This window comes from Bactrocera tryoni, unplaced genomic scaffold, assembly GCF_016617805.1.
Source record: "Bactrocera tryoni isolate S06 unplaced genomic scaffold, CSIRO_BtryS06_freeze2 scaffold_11, whole genome shotgun sequence".
Classification (NCBI taxonomy): domain Eukaryota; kingdom Metazoa; phylum Arthropoda; class Insecta; order Diptera; family Tephritidae; genus Bactrocera; species Bactrocera tryoni.
In genome coordinates this window covers 16,882,197-16,898,284 of record NW_024395824.1, presented here as the reverse complement: position 1 = coordinate 16,898,284, position 16,088 = coordinate 16,882,197, and the positions used below count along the sequence as shown (strand labels likewise).

General features: G+C 37.6%; 2 protein-coding genes across 2 annotated transcripts; both read left to right on the top strand.

Annotated features, from left to right (window-relative positions):
- The first annotated feature begins 10,034 nt into the window (after positions 1 to 10,034).
- On the top strand, positions 10,035 to 12,043 carry LOC120779596 (ATP synthase subunit beta, mitochondrial-like). Its single transcript, XM_040111941.1, has 4 exons — positions 10,035 to 10,178; positions 10,393 to 10,448; positions 10,516 to 10,774; positions 10,833 to 12,043. The coding sequence occupies exons 1-4, from the start codon at positions 10,115 to 10,117 to the stop codon at positions 11,972 to 11,974; spliced, it is 1,521 nt and encodes a 506-aa protein (XP_039967875.1). The 5' UTR covers positions 10,035 to 10,114; the 3' UTR covers positions 11,975 to 12,043.
- A 1,545-nt stretch (positions 12,044 to 13,588) lies between these two features.
- LOC120779814 lies at positions 13,589 to 14,749 on the top strand. Its single transcript, XM_040112187.1, has one exon. It carries the CDS (start codon positions 13,589 to 13,591, stop codon positions 14,747 to 14,749), a length of 1,161 nt encoding a protein of 386 aa, XP_039968121.1.
- Positions 14,750 to 16,088: the final 1,339 nt, after the last annotated feature.

The following is a 16,088-nucleotide window of genomic DNA, read 5'->3' as shown; positions in this document are numbered from 1 at the left end:
CTATTAAATAAAGCAAAATAATATAAAAAATACTGAATTTTATTTAAAATAACTGTTATTGGTTATGGTTGCAAAACGGTATCCAATACGATAACTTGAGAATTCGTTGGAAGTAACAAATGGGTAACAAGTTTAATAATAGGCGTGTTTTATTTGACCAGGAAATTAAGCTATCAGCTTATGTATTTTGTATGCAAGACTTAGCCAACAGTATTATGTTGGCTTGTCATAAGCCATCATAGCTTGCATATTGAACTACGGGCATTGTCAGTTCATCGTTCTTTTCATTGACAATAGCTAGGTTTTTTCCAAAAATAAGTAGTTGGCAATAACGAGAAACCTCATTTCGACAGATGAAAATGTAAACAAACTAAAATTACTAATTTTTTGGATGAGTATTGAGATAAAATTAAGACAAATATGAACACTTGTTTTTAGTTTTTTGTATTCTAGATCTCAAATAAATAAAATAAATGAATTTGTATAGTATATTACTATTCCGTTTACAAATTTGAAATTTCAAACTAAATTTTATATAAGGTGATTGTTCTTGTCCGCATTGCCAACACAATTCGTTTTTAAGCGAATATATGAAATAAGCTAAGTGCGTTTTATTTGTCCATGATATACCTATTAGCGTGTGACGGCTAATATATCAAGGTAACAGATATGCATGATACTGCTTACAAATAGGTAAGAAACACGCGACCATGTTTGCATGTTACAGGTAAAAAACTGCTAACTAAAGGTTGGTACGCAGCTCTCAAGTAATTGCTCAAGAAAAAAAATACATTATTTCTCAAGTAACTTTGACAGCTGGTTACGCATTGTGAATGATCCACATTAGAAGAGCAAGAAAGAATAAACAAAGAAAACCAACTTTGTGCGTAATATGTATTTGTGTATGTGTATGGTAACATAAATATTTTCATTGAGATTTAAGAAATGTTGTTGATGATTGGTAGGTTTTATACAACATTTCAAAATGGAATATACTCCATAATAATGATTTCAACTAATTTAGGATGAATTTGACGATTACTTTGATTTTCTTTCAAGAAACAATTGTTGATTTGATGTTTCTTCGCAAAACCAGGTTTGCCATATTCACATTTTACTGAAAGAAAGTATTAAAAATTAGTACTAGATTTCTTGAGAGCTGCGTACTAGCACAAGTAAATTTATCGCAGGAAAGTTTCTTGACCGTTTCTTAAGCGTTTTTTATATGCAGTTTTTACGTTTCTTGAGAGCTGCGTACTAAGCTTAAAATAATAACACCTACAGAAATTTGGGTAACAAATGCTTTTATTATGCGTAACACCTAGGTAACCTATTCTCTAACAAAAGTATTTGTTAGCTTTAACAGATTGTGAATAGTTTGATAAGGAATGTATATAATTTTGTTATGACGAAGTGTTACTTTTTTCCCACTCTCTGAACAAAAGTAAAAAATCCAGCCCTATTCTAATTCCCCCACAAAAATCACTACCTCCACTATTGTGAGATTTTCCGTATGCTGAGGTGATTTCAACAGCACAAATAGTCACAATTTCCTTACAAATTTGCGAAGTCTGAAAGCAAACCTCACAACGCAAAAACGGTTGTGTTTGTTATAATAATTTCAATATTTTTAAAGAAATTTAATTATTAATTAATTAATTAAATATTATAATATAAGTATTTATCTATCACTATAAATGTACGGTCTTCACACATTTTACTTCCTTCTGAGTATGACATATACATTTTTATGTTTAAATAATATCGGGTGATTTTTTTGAGGTTAGGATTTTCATGCATTAGTATTTGACAGATCACGTGGGATTTCAGACATGGTGTCAAAGAGAAAGATGCTCAGTATGCTTTGACATTTCATCATGAATAGACTTAGCTAACGAGCAACGCTTGCAAATCATTGAATTTTATTACCAAATCAGTGTTCGGTTCGAAATGTGTTTCGCGCTTTACGTCCGATTTATGGTCTACATAATCGACCAAGTGAGCAAACAATTAATGCGATTGTGACCAAGTTTCGCACTCAGTTTACTTTATTGGACATTAAACCAACCACACGAATGCGTACAGTGCGTACAGAAGAGAATATTGCGTCTGTTTCTGAGAGTGTGGCTGAAGACCGTGAAATGTCGATTCGTCGCCGTTCGCAGCAATTGGGTTTGTGTTATTCGACCACATGGAAGATTTTACGCAAAGATCTTGGTGTAAAACCGTATAAAATACAGCTCGTGCAAGAACTGAAGCCGAACGATCTGCCACAACGTCGAATTTTCAGTGAATGGGCCCTGAAAAGTTGGCAGAAAATCCGCTTTTTTATCGACAAATTTTGTTCAGCGATGAGGCTCATTTCTGGTTGAATGGCTACGTAAATAAGCAAAAATTACCGCATTTGGGGTGAAGAGCAACCAGAAGCCGTTCAAGAACTGCCCATGCATCCCGAAAAATGCACTGTTTGGTGTGGTTTGTACGCTGGTGGAATCATTGGACCGTATTTTTTCAAAGATGCTGTTGGACGCAACGTTACGGTGAATGGCGATCGCTATCGTTCGATGCTAACAAACTTTTTGTTGCCAAAAATGGAAGAACTGAACTTGGTTGACATGTGGTTTCAACAAGATGGCGCTACATGCCACACAGCTCGCGATTCTATGGCCATTTTGAGGGAAAACTTCGGAGAACAATTCATCTCAAGAAATGGACCCGTAAGTTGGCCACCAAGACCATGCGATTTAACGCCTTTAGACTATTTTTTGTGGGGCTACGTCAAGTCTAAAGTCTACAGAAATAAGCCAGCAACTATTCCAGCTTTGGAAGACAACATTTCCGAAGAAATTCGGGCTATTCCGGCCGAAATGCTCGAAAAAGTTGCCCAAAATTGGACTTTCCGAATGGACCACCTAAGACGCAGCCGCGGTCAACATTTAAATGAAATTATCTTCAAAAAGTAAATGCCATGAACCAATCTAACGTTTCAAATAAAGAACCGATGAGATTTTGCAAATTTTATGCGTTTTTTTTTTTTAAAAAGTTATCAAGCTCTTAAAAAATCACCCGATATAATGTAATGCTGCAGCTGCTCCTGAGCTGTTCTTTCATATTTTGAAATCCTAAAAATTAATGAACTTATCAGATATGTATGCACCGAAGTTAATAGGTTTGCAAAATTACTCACATTTCTTGGTTATCCATTTCTTTATTTTCTCTTGCTTAATTTTGTAAAACAGCTGGTTGAAAGCAAAGTGCTTTCATCTCATGTGTTGAGTTTTTATGCTTTTTTCTTGTGAGGTTTGAGCAAGAATAACTTCATGAAGTAAATCTCACAAATTTTTCCTCACAAATCAGTTTTTTCAGAATGGCGCTGATAGTTTAACGTATGCAAAAGTTAGAAAAACCAAGTCGCTTACAAGTGTGCTGAAAAATACCCGTCTTGCAGGGTACGTCTGGATACATTGGAATTATATTCATTCACTTAATTGGCATTTATGTTGTCAATAGATACAAATATTTATTTACACAGGACGAAAATACTTTCTATTAATCTATTAATTTCAGTAAAAATGTTTTGCACTCAAAATCGTAAGTCTTTAAGGTGGCCATACACGACGCACATGTGCCATCGATCTGTATGAAATCGTTTCGTCATACACGACATACAAATCCTCTTTGCATTCGTTCTTCAAATAGTGAATATGTGCGACAAGCAAGAGGAAAATTGTTCGGCCGTGATCTTTCCTAATCAGGGACACAAAAAAAATGAGATTTTGTGTGCACACAGCGCCATAAACGACATACATGTGTGCACACCGATCGTAAAAAAGATTTCGCTAGCATGGATTGGTATGCCCACAAGCCCATACACGAATAAATTGCAATCGCACACATACCGATCGAAAGCACATGTGTGTCGTGTATGGCCCCTTTTAACAAGTAATTTATTTACAGCAAAAAATTTATATATATTAGGGGTATTCTATTGCTCATGCAAAACCTTTACACGGTGCACGAATTGCAGAATTTTCCTTTTAGTGCAACGGCACAACAACAAAAACCCACGCAGAAAATTATTTGCAATGGCTGTAAAATATGTCAGACCAAAACCCATGTTTCTTTTTATGCAATAATGAAAATAATTGCAACCCTGTGTCACCTGTCATTTTACATATAGACATATTTCGCCGTTAAATTGTTGAGGAAGGTAAGTTTTAATTAGATTTTATAATTTCTACTTAAATGATAAAGATTTGTTACAATTTTTGTTAAGAATGAATGCAGAAGGTGTGCTAATTCAGAATAGCCATGCACAATAGTCATTCTCAATAAACTGATCGAATCAGCTGTTCATATATCACTAGATTCTGCAATGGGTGCTCTCTCGGCCTTGCATATTTCAGGATAGGATTTTCGCATTTTGTGTCATCGTGCAACCTTGCAAGAGCAGGAGAATCCCCCTATTATGTATTTGTTATGCATAATAATGTTATCTTTAATTGCTGAACACATAGAGTGCGATAGACTGCAAGCGACATCTGTCAAATATTAAAATACTCACGTTCTTAAGGACACAGTTATTTAGACAGCTGCACGACTATACGACTGCAGGCCGTCAGTTGTCTCTCTCGCTAACTTGAAAATATTCTTAAATTTGCCGACGACAGGAGAGACGACAGTAGAGTTGACAGTAGAGACGAGTGATGCCACTAATATGTAAAATGTAAAGTTATTCAAAGCTCTAACAAACCTGACGTTATTTTACAAATAAAGGCATAATATAGCTCTGTTATATCATTTTTAATAACAATTGGTAACACGACTCTACAAAAAAAATTTCGTTCTTTGTCCTAAAGTTTATTTTAAGATTTTCTTCTTTTGTAAAAGTTATAATAATAATACTTTTTTCAGATGTTTTATACAAGTCTAGAATAACTTAAAATGTCATCGCGAAAGTGTAAATATGATGCTGATGCATTTTGTTATATATGTGGACAAATTATAAAAGTTCGAGATGTAAAATATAAACTAAATGCATTTCACGTCCTCTGTGAAGCCTACGAAGCATATTTTGACTGCCCTGTTCGGAATCAAGCTCCACATGTTGCTTGTAGTTATTGTAAAAGATGGTGAGAAGGAAAATAAATTTTCATTAAACGGTGAATTAAATATAATAGACATATTAATTTCTATTTCTATATGTTAGGTCGGTATCGAGGTGAGAAAAGGTTTATGAAATTTGCAATACCAAGAATCTGACGAGAACCAAAAGATCACGTTAACGTTTTGCATTGTGAATCCGAGTAAAAGGCGTAGAGGTAAACATGCAAAACTTATCGAATATCCTGACCTTGAATCTTCTTCTGCTCCAGTTTTACACGATTTTACACAACCTGTACCTGAGCCACCGATAAAATTATCGCAAAAAAGTAGCTGATCTCTTAGTTCTCATAAAACTAATTCCGATAAGGAGTTTTTACCGACACCAGAACATCATTTCGTCACTACAGAAGATTTTAATGATTTGATTAGAGATTTAAATTTAAAAAGTAAAGCAGAGCTCTTAGGCTCTAGCGTAAAGCAGTGGAATTTGCTTGATGATGTTAATATAACGAATCAGCGGACTAGGCATGAAACGTTCTCAACATTTTTCACAAAAGAAGATGGACTTAGTTTTTGCTATGACATAAAAGGTTGTTCGAGAAATTGGCATACTTTGTGTTCCTAGCGAATGGCGTTTATTCGTCGATAGTTCTACCAAAAGCTTAAAAGCTGTTTTATTACATAACGCAAATAAATTTCCATCTCTTCCAATCGCTTACTCAGTATATCTTAAAGAAAATTATGAAAGTGTTAAAATTTTGCTCGAATCTGTAAAGTATTGCAAGTATAACTGGCAGCTAATTGGAGATTTCAAAATGGTGGGATTTTTATGGGACTTCAAAGCGGATATACAAAGTATCCGTGTTATTTTTGCCTATGGGATAGTAGAGCGGATGCTCCGCATTATACTCAACGGTCGTGGCCTGAAAGAAAGAAAACGTAAAATTTGAGCCAATTGTTGAAGCAGAAAAAGTGTTAATGCCGCCTTTGCACATTAAGTTAGGGTTGATGAAACAATTTGTTAAAAACCTGGATCAAATCTCAAAAGCTTTTGAATACTTAAAAAAAAATTCCCGAAGTTATCCGAAGCAAAGGTTAAAGCTGGGGTTTTTGTTGGTCCGTAAATCAGACAGATTTTCGCCGATCAAAAATTTCCAACGTTGCTGGATCGTATTCAAAAAGCGAGTTGGAACAGTTTCAAAGCAGTCGTTTCTGGATTCTTAGGAAATAACAAAGCCCAAAACTACGAAAACCTAGTTAAAAATATGCTAAAAAAAATTTGAGGCCATGGGCTGCAGAATGTCATTAAAAGTACATATGCTGCATGCTCATTTAAATAAATTCAAAAACAACATGGGAGCGCATTCAGAAAAGCAAGGAGAACGTTTTCAGCAGGACATTATGAGCTTCGAACCACGTTATCAAGGTCAATACAATAAAAACATGATGGAAAAATATATTTGGGGTTTATTAATATTGAAATTTTTTTTTTTTTTATTGCTTTATCTTAAAGAACAACCCCTTGAGAACATTTTCTCAAATGTTCATAGAGATTCGAGCAGTAGAAAAAAAGTTACAGCACTTCTAACCGCGCGCCTCGTCGCGGCCCCAAGCCCGAGATGCCAGCGTCACGTGCAAATATCTCGAAATGGTGTTTTTTGAAAAATGACTTTGCGGTGACATGGATTGGCGGAAAACTACTGAACCGATTTTCAATTTTTTTTTTTAAATGTTCGTAATGAAATTTTTCTGTTCTTGAACGACCGACTTTTTACGCACAAACTTTTTTTTCGCCGAAATGAATATTTTGGTGAAATTTCTAGTGACCAAAAAGTTCATTTTTTGCATAAAACGTTCCCGTGTGCACAAATAAAAAGTCATAAAAGCGATCGTTCAAGCACAAGGAATTACACTAAACTGATGAAATTTGTTTGCTTTTATGGTATCAGTTGACTTGTTCGACCTGGGGAATTGTCACCGCAAGGCTCTGCCAAAAAAAGGCCTCTAAGGGAAACAGCCACCCCTTAAAAACTATTTGATATTTTTCCACGAAATTTCGCACAAACATTGTTAATAAAGTGTACTATCAAAAAATAGAAACATTCGTGTCATGAAATAATTGCTACATACCTAAAATAAATCCCAACTTTCCTTTTTTTCTTCGACAAAGAAGGTATATAACCCTATAAGAGATAGTACCAATGAACATAAAAGAAAAAGTAGAAGTGTGTACTTTTAAATTATTTTTTACGTTTTTGTAAGTTATTTTGATAGTAAAAATTAATAAAAATAATAAAAGTGTTTCTTTAAGTGATTTCATTTTCAATTAAAAATAAACCACATATTTTAAAAATATCTTTAAATCGGTTTCCTAAATAAAAAAGCAAACTTTTTCATGGCGTTTATTTTTTTTCGTTTAATTACCACCTATAAAATTGAAATTTACTGCTTTAAGGTTCGAATCCAGGTCTCAAGTAATTGCTCAAGAAAAAAAATACTTTATTTCTTCAAGTAATTTTGACAGCTGGTTGCGCATCGTGAATGATCCACAATAGAAGAGCAAGAGAGAATTAACAAAGAAAATAAACTTTGTGCGTAATATGTACGTATGTATGTGTGTAGTAACATAAATATTTTCCTTGCGATTTAAGGAATGTTGTTGATGATTGGTAAGTTTTATACAACATTTCAAAATGAAATAAACTTCATAATAATGATTTTAACTAATTTAGGATGAATTTAACGATTACTTAGAATTTCTTTCATGAAACAATTGTTGATTTCATGTTTCTTCGCAAAACCAGGTTTACCATATTCGCATTTTATTGAAAAAATTTATTAAAAATTAGTACTAGATTTCTATAGAGCTGCATACTAGCACAAGAAAATTTACCGCAGGAAATTTCCTTGACGATTTCTGAAGCGTTTTCTTATATGAAGTTTTTACATTTCCTGAGAGCTGGATTCCAAGCTTTATAATGAATATTACACATATTTTTAACTTTTATTTCCACTAATACTTCACTAATTCGTTTCTAATCATTTATTTTACATTAAATAGTGCAAAAATAACTTTAATTCCATATCAAACTGAAACTTTCGAGCTCTCGAAAATAATTCTTCTGTGTCCAACTTCTTCTTCTTTCGGCAATAATAATGAATGATAAATTTTTCTATTACGTATTTCTCATTTTTATCAATTCTCGTTCAGTCTCAAATATTGAGAATATCGTGTTTTAATATATTTTTATTTTTTCAATTATTGTTATTTTTCTATAACGCATCTTTCATTTTTATCAATTCTCGTTCAGTCTCAAATATTGAGAATATCGACATTTTAATTTCTTTTTATTTTTCGGTATATGTTCAGCAGAGCGGCTTTTCCAAAAACGTGCACTAATTTTCACGGGAAATGTCTTAAAAAATTCGTTTTTAATTCCGATTCACGAATATATATGGCGCGTTATCTATTTTTATGTTTTTTTCTAATAAAAACAAGAAGAACTATTAGGGGCAGTCTCTTGCTCTTGCAAGATTGCAGATTGCAAAAATACTATACCGAAATATACAAGAGCACGAGAGCACCCATTGCAGAATCTTGTGATATATGAATGGCTAATTCGGTCAATTTGTTGTGAATGACTATTAAGCATGGCTATTGTGAATTGGCGCACCTTCTGCATACATTTTAAAGAAAAAAACTGTAACAAATCTTTAAAATTTAAATAGAAATAATAAAATCCATTTAAAACTTATCTTCCTCAACAATTTAACGACGTAATATGTCTTTATGTAAAATGGCAACTACAACAGGGTTGCAATTATATTTTTGCGTGACATTGCACGCAAATATACATAGGTTTTGGTCTGACATATTTTACAGCCCTTGCAAATATTTTTCTGCGCGTGGTTGTTGTTGTGCCGTTGTAAATCTGCAATTCTTGTACCGTGCACCGGGTTTTGCAAGAGCAAGAGAATACCCCTATTATGATTTTGCACGATATTTACGCTATAAATGGCATCACTGTTCGAAATACAATTGGGTACTAGTGATACAAGCAGCGATCGGTTTCGAAATATCGATACTCTCGATATTCGAGTCTGAATGAGAAATACACAATCGGAAAATAATAATAATTGGAAAAACATAAGAAATTAAAATATCGACATTCTCAATATTCGGGTCTGAAAGAGAATTGGAAAAAATGAGAAATACATAATAGAAAAATTTATAATTCATTATTACCCGGCGTTCATTTAACCCCGGCGTTCATAATTCTTCTGTGTCCAACTTCTTCTTCTTTCTGAAATAACAATGAATTATAAATTTTTCTATTATGTATTTCTCATTATTATCAATTCTCGTTCAGTCTCGAATATCGAGAGTATCGATAATTCGAAAACGATCACTTCATGAACCCATTCGAATTTACAGCAGTGATGCCATAATTTCAAACATACCTTGCCATTTTTGTTGAAGTGAAGTGATCGTGAAGTTTTTCATATTTTTATAAAAAAACATAAAAACCAATTTCTCTTGTTAATTTACTAAACAGCATCAATAATTACGTGTATATAATTGATAGAATATATATTTTTAATATCTAAAGACGTGTTAAGTGTTAAGTGAATATATCATTTCGGGAAATGCGATGTTTTTTTACTAAAGCAGAAAATTATGTTTTTAAAGGCACGCGCCATACATATTCGTAAAGTAGAATTAAAAACGAGTATTTTAAGACGTTTCCCTTGAAAATTGGTGCCCGTTTTCGGAAAAGACGCTCTGCTGAACATTTATCTTAAAATTTATAGCTGTATGGCATAAAAATATGTAATTGAAATTTTTTCTAATAAGGTACCTCCTTGCGAACGCATATATCGAGATGGCAACTTTGCTCCGTAGCAAATCATGAATGAATTCGCCTTGTATAACTCCAAGTGGTGCTGTCAGTAGAACGGTCAATATTCAATTTTAATTAAATTAATAGAACATAAAGTTACAGGCAAAATGTTCGCTATAAGGGCTGTTACAAAATCCGATAAAAATCTGTTACCGTATTTATGTAAAACCAGTGAGTAGTTTATTAGGGAATTATTTAAGAATTATATGCGATTTAAAACAAGTTAACTATACAGAACATTATGACGACACTTAAAAAATTGTTATTCATTACATAATGAGAGCAATACTTGTATGTCGGTTTTGAATAAATGTGCTGTTAAGTTCGGTCTTTTTTTTTTAACGAGTATAAACATGATAAATAATATATTATCTGCATATTTAAGCTCGTGGTGCTGCATCAAAAGCCGCAAGACAAGTAGCGGCTGGGGCCATTGGCAAAGTATGTTTGCTTTTGAGATTGTATAATTCAATATGTAGATGTTAATGTTTATTACATAATACATTAGATTGTAGCTGTAATTGGTGCCGTTGTTGATGTTCAGTTTGACGATGACTTGCCTCCAATCTTAAATGCTTTGGAAGTGGAAAATCGTGCTCCACGTCTGGTGCTGGAAGTCGCTCAACATTTGGGAGAAAACACAGTCCGCACGATTGCTATGGATGGTACGGAAGGTCTGGTACGAGGGCAAAAGGTCCTAGATACTGGTTACCCAATTCGTATCCCGGTAGGTGCTGAAACTTTGGGCCGTATCATCAATGTTATTGGTACGTTAAAGGTAGGTATATTTGCTTGATAATGAAATTAATATCATTTTTGGTTTAGGTGAACCAATTGATGAACGTGGTCCCGTCCCAACCAATAAGACCGCCCCTATTCACGCTGAAGCTCCAGAATTCGTGGACATGTCGGTCGAACAAGAAATTCTGGTAACTGGAATTAAAGTGGTCGATTTGTTAGCCCCTTATGCCAAGGGTGGTAAGATTGGATTGTTCGGTGGCGCCGGTGTCGGTAAAACCGTATTGATTATGGAACTTATTAATAATGTGGCAAAGGCTCATGGTGGTTATTCTGTGTTTGCCGGAGTAGGCGAACGCACTCGCGAAGGAAATGATTTGTATAATGAAATGATTGAATCTGGTGTAATTTCGTTGAAGGATAAGACATCGAAGGTCGCTTTGGTGTACGGCCAAATGAACGAACCCCCAGGTGCTCGTGCCCGCGTTGCATTAACTGGATTGACTGTTGCCGAGTACTTTCGTGATCAGGAAGGACAAGATGTGCTGCTTTTCATTGACAACATTTTCCGCTTCACCCAAGCTGGTTCAGAAGTGTCTGCCTTGTTGGGTCGTATTCCATCTGCTGTGGGTTACCAACCAACACTAGCCACTGATATGGGTTCTATGCAGGAACGTATTACAACTACGAAGAAAGGTTCCATTACCTCAGTGCAGGCCATTTATGTGCCAGCTGATGATTTGACTGATCCTGCTCCAGCAACAACATTTGCTCATTTGGATGCTACAACTGTATTATCGCGTGCCATTGCAGAATTGGGCATTTATCCCGCTGTGGATCCCTTGGATTCCACATCCCGTATCATGGATCCCAACATCATTGGTCAAGAACATTATAACGTAGCTCGTGGTGTCCAGAAAATTTTGCAGGATTACAAATCCCTGCAGGATATTATTGCTATTTTGGGAATGGACGAGTTGTCTGAAGAAGATAAACTTACAGTTGCTCGCGCACGCAAGATTCAACGTTTCCTGTCTCAACCATTCCAGGTCGCTGAAGTGTTCACTGGTCACGCTGGAAAACTAGTCCCATTGGAAGAAACTATCAAGGGATTCAATCAAATTTTGTCAGGTGAGTACGACCATCTTCCTGAAGTCGCTTTTTATATGGTTGGACCAATCGAAGAGGTCGTGCAAAAAGCGGAACGCTTAGCTAAAGAAGCTGTCTAAACTCGAATTATGTCTATATACACATTACATTTAATAAAATAATTAAAGTATCGTTTTTTAATTAATTAAGTAGACAATATAATTTACTATTTGAATATGGGGTTCTATATAATGTTGCTGTTATTGTATTTTTATATCTAACGCCCTTTGGGTGTGCCATGTATTTGGTATGTCTGGATCATTTCTAGAAATTTGGAAGTTTAACCTGTTACAGTATTGAGAACAATGTTCACTGTAAATTCTCGGAGCTAGTCGAGCTTTTCCTCTGCTAAGGATGGTGGTTTAACTCTGAGGACGGCATTCACTAGGATAGACTCTTGTTGTAAGGGCTATCTAATTCCCGCTTGGGTGGTAAGGTTCAGGTAAGTTGTGTTGCAACGGTTATGTAGTCCCCGTTAGGGTGGTAAGGTTAAGAAAAGTTGTCATCGTGGTCATCCAACGGTATGCCCAGGGAACGAACTGTTTCGACGGGGTCGGACCATAGGTGGAGGGGTTGTCAGATGTGTAGGGCAACTCGAGCTCGTCGTCTGCAATGGTAGTTGGTTTGATTCCAAGTACGCCATTCAATAAGAGGGTGTCTGTAAAGGTGACGGCATCTTTCCGGCGCTTCTGCAACAAGGTGAGCAGATCCTACTGCCACACCTTGTACAGCTGATGAGAGATAGTCTGGGGCTGGCGTATATCCCTGAACCCTGGAGGACAGCAAAAGTGATCTTTATACCGAAAGTGGGAAGGAAAGACTATTCGCTGGCTAAATCCTTTAGACCGATTAGTCTAACCTCCTTCTTACTGAAAAGTATGGAAAAGATCCTAGACCAGGAAATAAGATCGAAGGCACTTGAAACTGCACCCCTGCATGCAAATCAGCACGCGTACAGAGCGGGCAGGTCGACGAATACCGCCCTGTACCAGCTAACCTCGGAGATACAGAGCTCGCTGGATACGGGGGAGGTGACGCTATGCGCCTTCCTAAACATCGAAGGTGCCTTTGACAATGCGTCCCACGGGAGCGTGGCAAGGGCACTGGAGAAAAGGAATGTGGCACCTACAGTGCGCAGGTGGATAGAAGCTGTACTGCGCACCAGAATAGCTGAAACCACATTAGGAGGCACCACTATCCGTCTCGGTACTACTAAGGGCTGCCCACAGGGAGGAGTTCTATCCCCCCTGTTGTGGAGCCTAGTCGTGGACGAACTACTGGTGCTGCTAACAAACAATGGAATCCGCTGTCAAGGATATGCGGACGACATTGTTATCATAGCTTCAGAGGCAAATTTGTGAGTACTCTCTGCGATATCGTACAAAAGGGGACTAGGTCTAGCCAAAGGGTTGGTGCAACAGTGTTGGACTAAACATCAACCCCCTGAAAACGACCATCGTCCCATTTACGAGGCGCAGGTCTCTGCCTGGCCTGAGAAACTTAACACTCGGAGGCAGGGGAATGAGATGACAAACATGGTCAAATATCTTGGTCTCACGCTGGATTCCACGTTAAGATGGAAGCAGCACATTGACCTGACCATGGTCAAAGCTACTAAGGCATTGATGATGTGCAACCGGCTGGCTGGTAGATCCTGGGGGTGCAAACCAAGGATCATCAGATGGTTGTACACCATGATAGTGCGACCAATTGTCACCTACGGGGCGGTGGTGTGGGCACCGAAAGCAGAGCAGACGACGGTAGCACTCAAACTATCGAAACTGCAAAGGCTTGCGTGCGTCTGTATGACAGGAGCTATGCGCACCTGCCCGACAGCTGCACTTGAGGCCCTGCTGGAGCTCACCCCGCTACACCTTCTAATTGGTCAAGTCGCCAAGTACACTCTGCTTCAAATGACAGCAGAGGGGACTGGCATAGGTAAAATAATCTCGTCCCAACGCATGGAAGAGCTAAGTGGCATTATACCACTGGCTTCTCTTCCAAGGGACGGCATTAACAAAAAGCTGAACTTCACTAAGAAGTTTAAGATCACCCTCGGCAGCAAGGCCGAATGGAGCGACTCCGCATTCGAGCTGCTACTCAGGGATAGCTCGATCAGGTGGTACACCGACGGCTCGAAAACGTCGGAGGGAATTGGCGCAGGGGTCGCAGGACCACGCACAAAACTCTCCATACCTATGGGTAAGTTTCCGAGCATATTCCAAGCGGAGGTATTAGCTATAAGTCGGTGCGTAGAGTTGAACCTCCAACGCGGCTATCGCAACGAACGTATAGCTATACTTAGCGACAGTCAAGCGGCACTCAAGGCGATCTCGTCTTACGAGATAAAATCGCTATTGGTGCAGGAGTGTATAGACCGGCTCAACAGTCTTGCAGAATGCAATCAGGTGCACCTTATTTGGGTGCCAGGCCACAGAGGCATCGCCGGTAATGAACTGGCCGATAAGCTTACCCGCTCTGCAGCATCCACCAGCATGGTAGGACCGGAACCTTTCATAGCGGTGGGTCCCCACACCATAAAGGAGCAGGTCCGCAATGATGTAGCAGTGGGTAGGGAGATACATTGGCAACACCTTTCAGGCTTGCGGCACGCAAAGTTGCTGATGAAGAGTCATAGCCTCAAAAGGTTTAAATGCATAATCAATCTCCCAAGAAATAAAATCAGGCTACTGATCGCCTTCTACACCGGCCATTGCAAGCTGAAGAAGCACTTATTCAACATGGGCCTAGCTTCTTGTGCAAATTGCCGGTTCTGCGATTTGGAACCCGAAACTCCAGAACACCTGCTAATGGATTGCACGGCAATCTGTGGGCTGCAAGGACCAAGGCCCTAGGATCCATGTTTCTAAATAGGGATCATCGCCTCAATAGCACCTAGCTGTAGTATTGGAGTTCATCAATTTGCTGGGGCTAGCTGAGACTCTGTGAGTCAGGAGAGGGCACAATAGACCCTAGGTCGCGGTGCAATCCTCATTAATTTATCTATCTATCTATCTAAAGGTGTTAATGACTGCACTAGGAATGGCGATCAGTGCATGTCTACAATTTGTTACATAGGAAGTCTGGTCGGCGTATTGTTTTATGTTGTCAACATAGTTAAGGAAAGTCCTTGATGTTCCTTCTAAGCAGCTCCGCTTGGAGCAGGCGACTGCAGAATGGTTTCTACCGAAACACCTCAATTCCTAATTTGTATACTGCAAAGTGAGAGAATCGAATGGAATTTAAAATTGTTTTCAATGACCACAAGTTTATTAGCTTTACCCACGATGCACCACGTGGCACCACGTGGAGGCGAACTTGCTCTACATTCGGCACGTAATTGTCGGCGTTTAAGCGAATTTGTTTTTTTTGAGCTTTTAAAGAATGGGGCTCCACGTCTAATTTTTCAAGTTCTTTAACCCACAGGTGTGCCTTGCTACTGCCATGCCCTGTGCGCATTGCTTAAACCATACATGGGGGTTTTGACTCACATGAGCAGTTACTCTTAGCACACGTATTCTTACGCTCTTATTTCAGTCGCTATTGAGAGCGAAAAAAACAGTTTGGCACTGTGGGATAATGAATTGATTTTCCTGCCAGTTGCGCTGCAGACAGCAACGAGGTAACATAGGTAGTCGGTATGTTGATGTTTTTTTATGCCCTAGTATATTTTTGCCCCATTTGAAATGTATAACATAAATAAAATGTTATAATTTCAGATAGCTTTGGTGGGGTAAATTGGGAGTTGACTACTTTTACTACCAAGTTACAAGTTAGCGGAAATTTTAAGATAAAGTTGAAATTTTGAAGTTCTCGAGAAATCATGCTTAAAAATAAGGCTTGCCTCGGCATCGGAAATCATAAAGCAATATTTGTCATTAATTTTGAACAAACACATATAGGTACGCGCATAAATAGTATCATAAAACAATCAAGCGGCGCACGATGTTGCTTCGCTGTTGTTTGTTAATCAACTGACTGCAAATGTTCTTTGTCCCATGGTAGCCACTTTACGCTCGCGGTTACCAATACATCGATACATTTCATTTGCCCATCTCTGTTGTAGACGAAGAAGAAGGAGCAGCATTGCTTTGGCAATAAGATTATCTTATCCGAGGCAGCAAAGGTGAAACGCTGATGGTCGGTGAAACTATTCAGCTGTTTTACTCCCTACGCAGCTTCTGAAGTGCCCAC

Excerpts from the sequence above, each read along its gene's own strand:
- LOC120779596 (XM_040111941.1), top strand. The coding sequence starts at position 10,115 with ATGTTCGCTATAAGGGCTGTTACAAAATCCGATAAAAATCTGTTACCG. Across the intron at positions 10,449-10,515 it reads CGGCTGGGGCCATTGGCAAA|ATTGTAGCTGTAATTGGTGC; the intron begins GTATGTTTGCTT and ends ATAATACATTAG. Across the intron at positions 10,775-10,832 it reads CCGTATCATCAATGTTATTG|GTGAACCAATTGATGAACGT; the intron begins GTACGTTAAAGG and ends TTTTTGGTTTAG.
- LOC120779814 (XM_040112187.1), top strand. The coding sequence starts at position 13,589 with ATGATAGTGCGACCAATTGTCACCTACGGGGCGGTGGTGTGGGCACCG.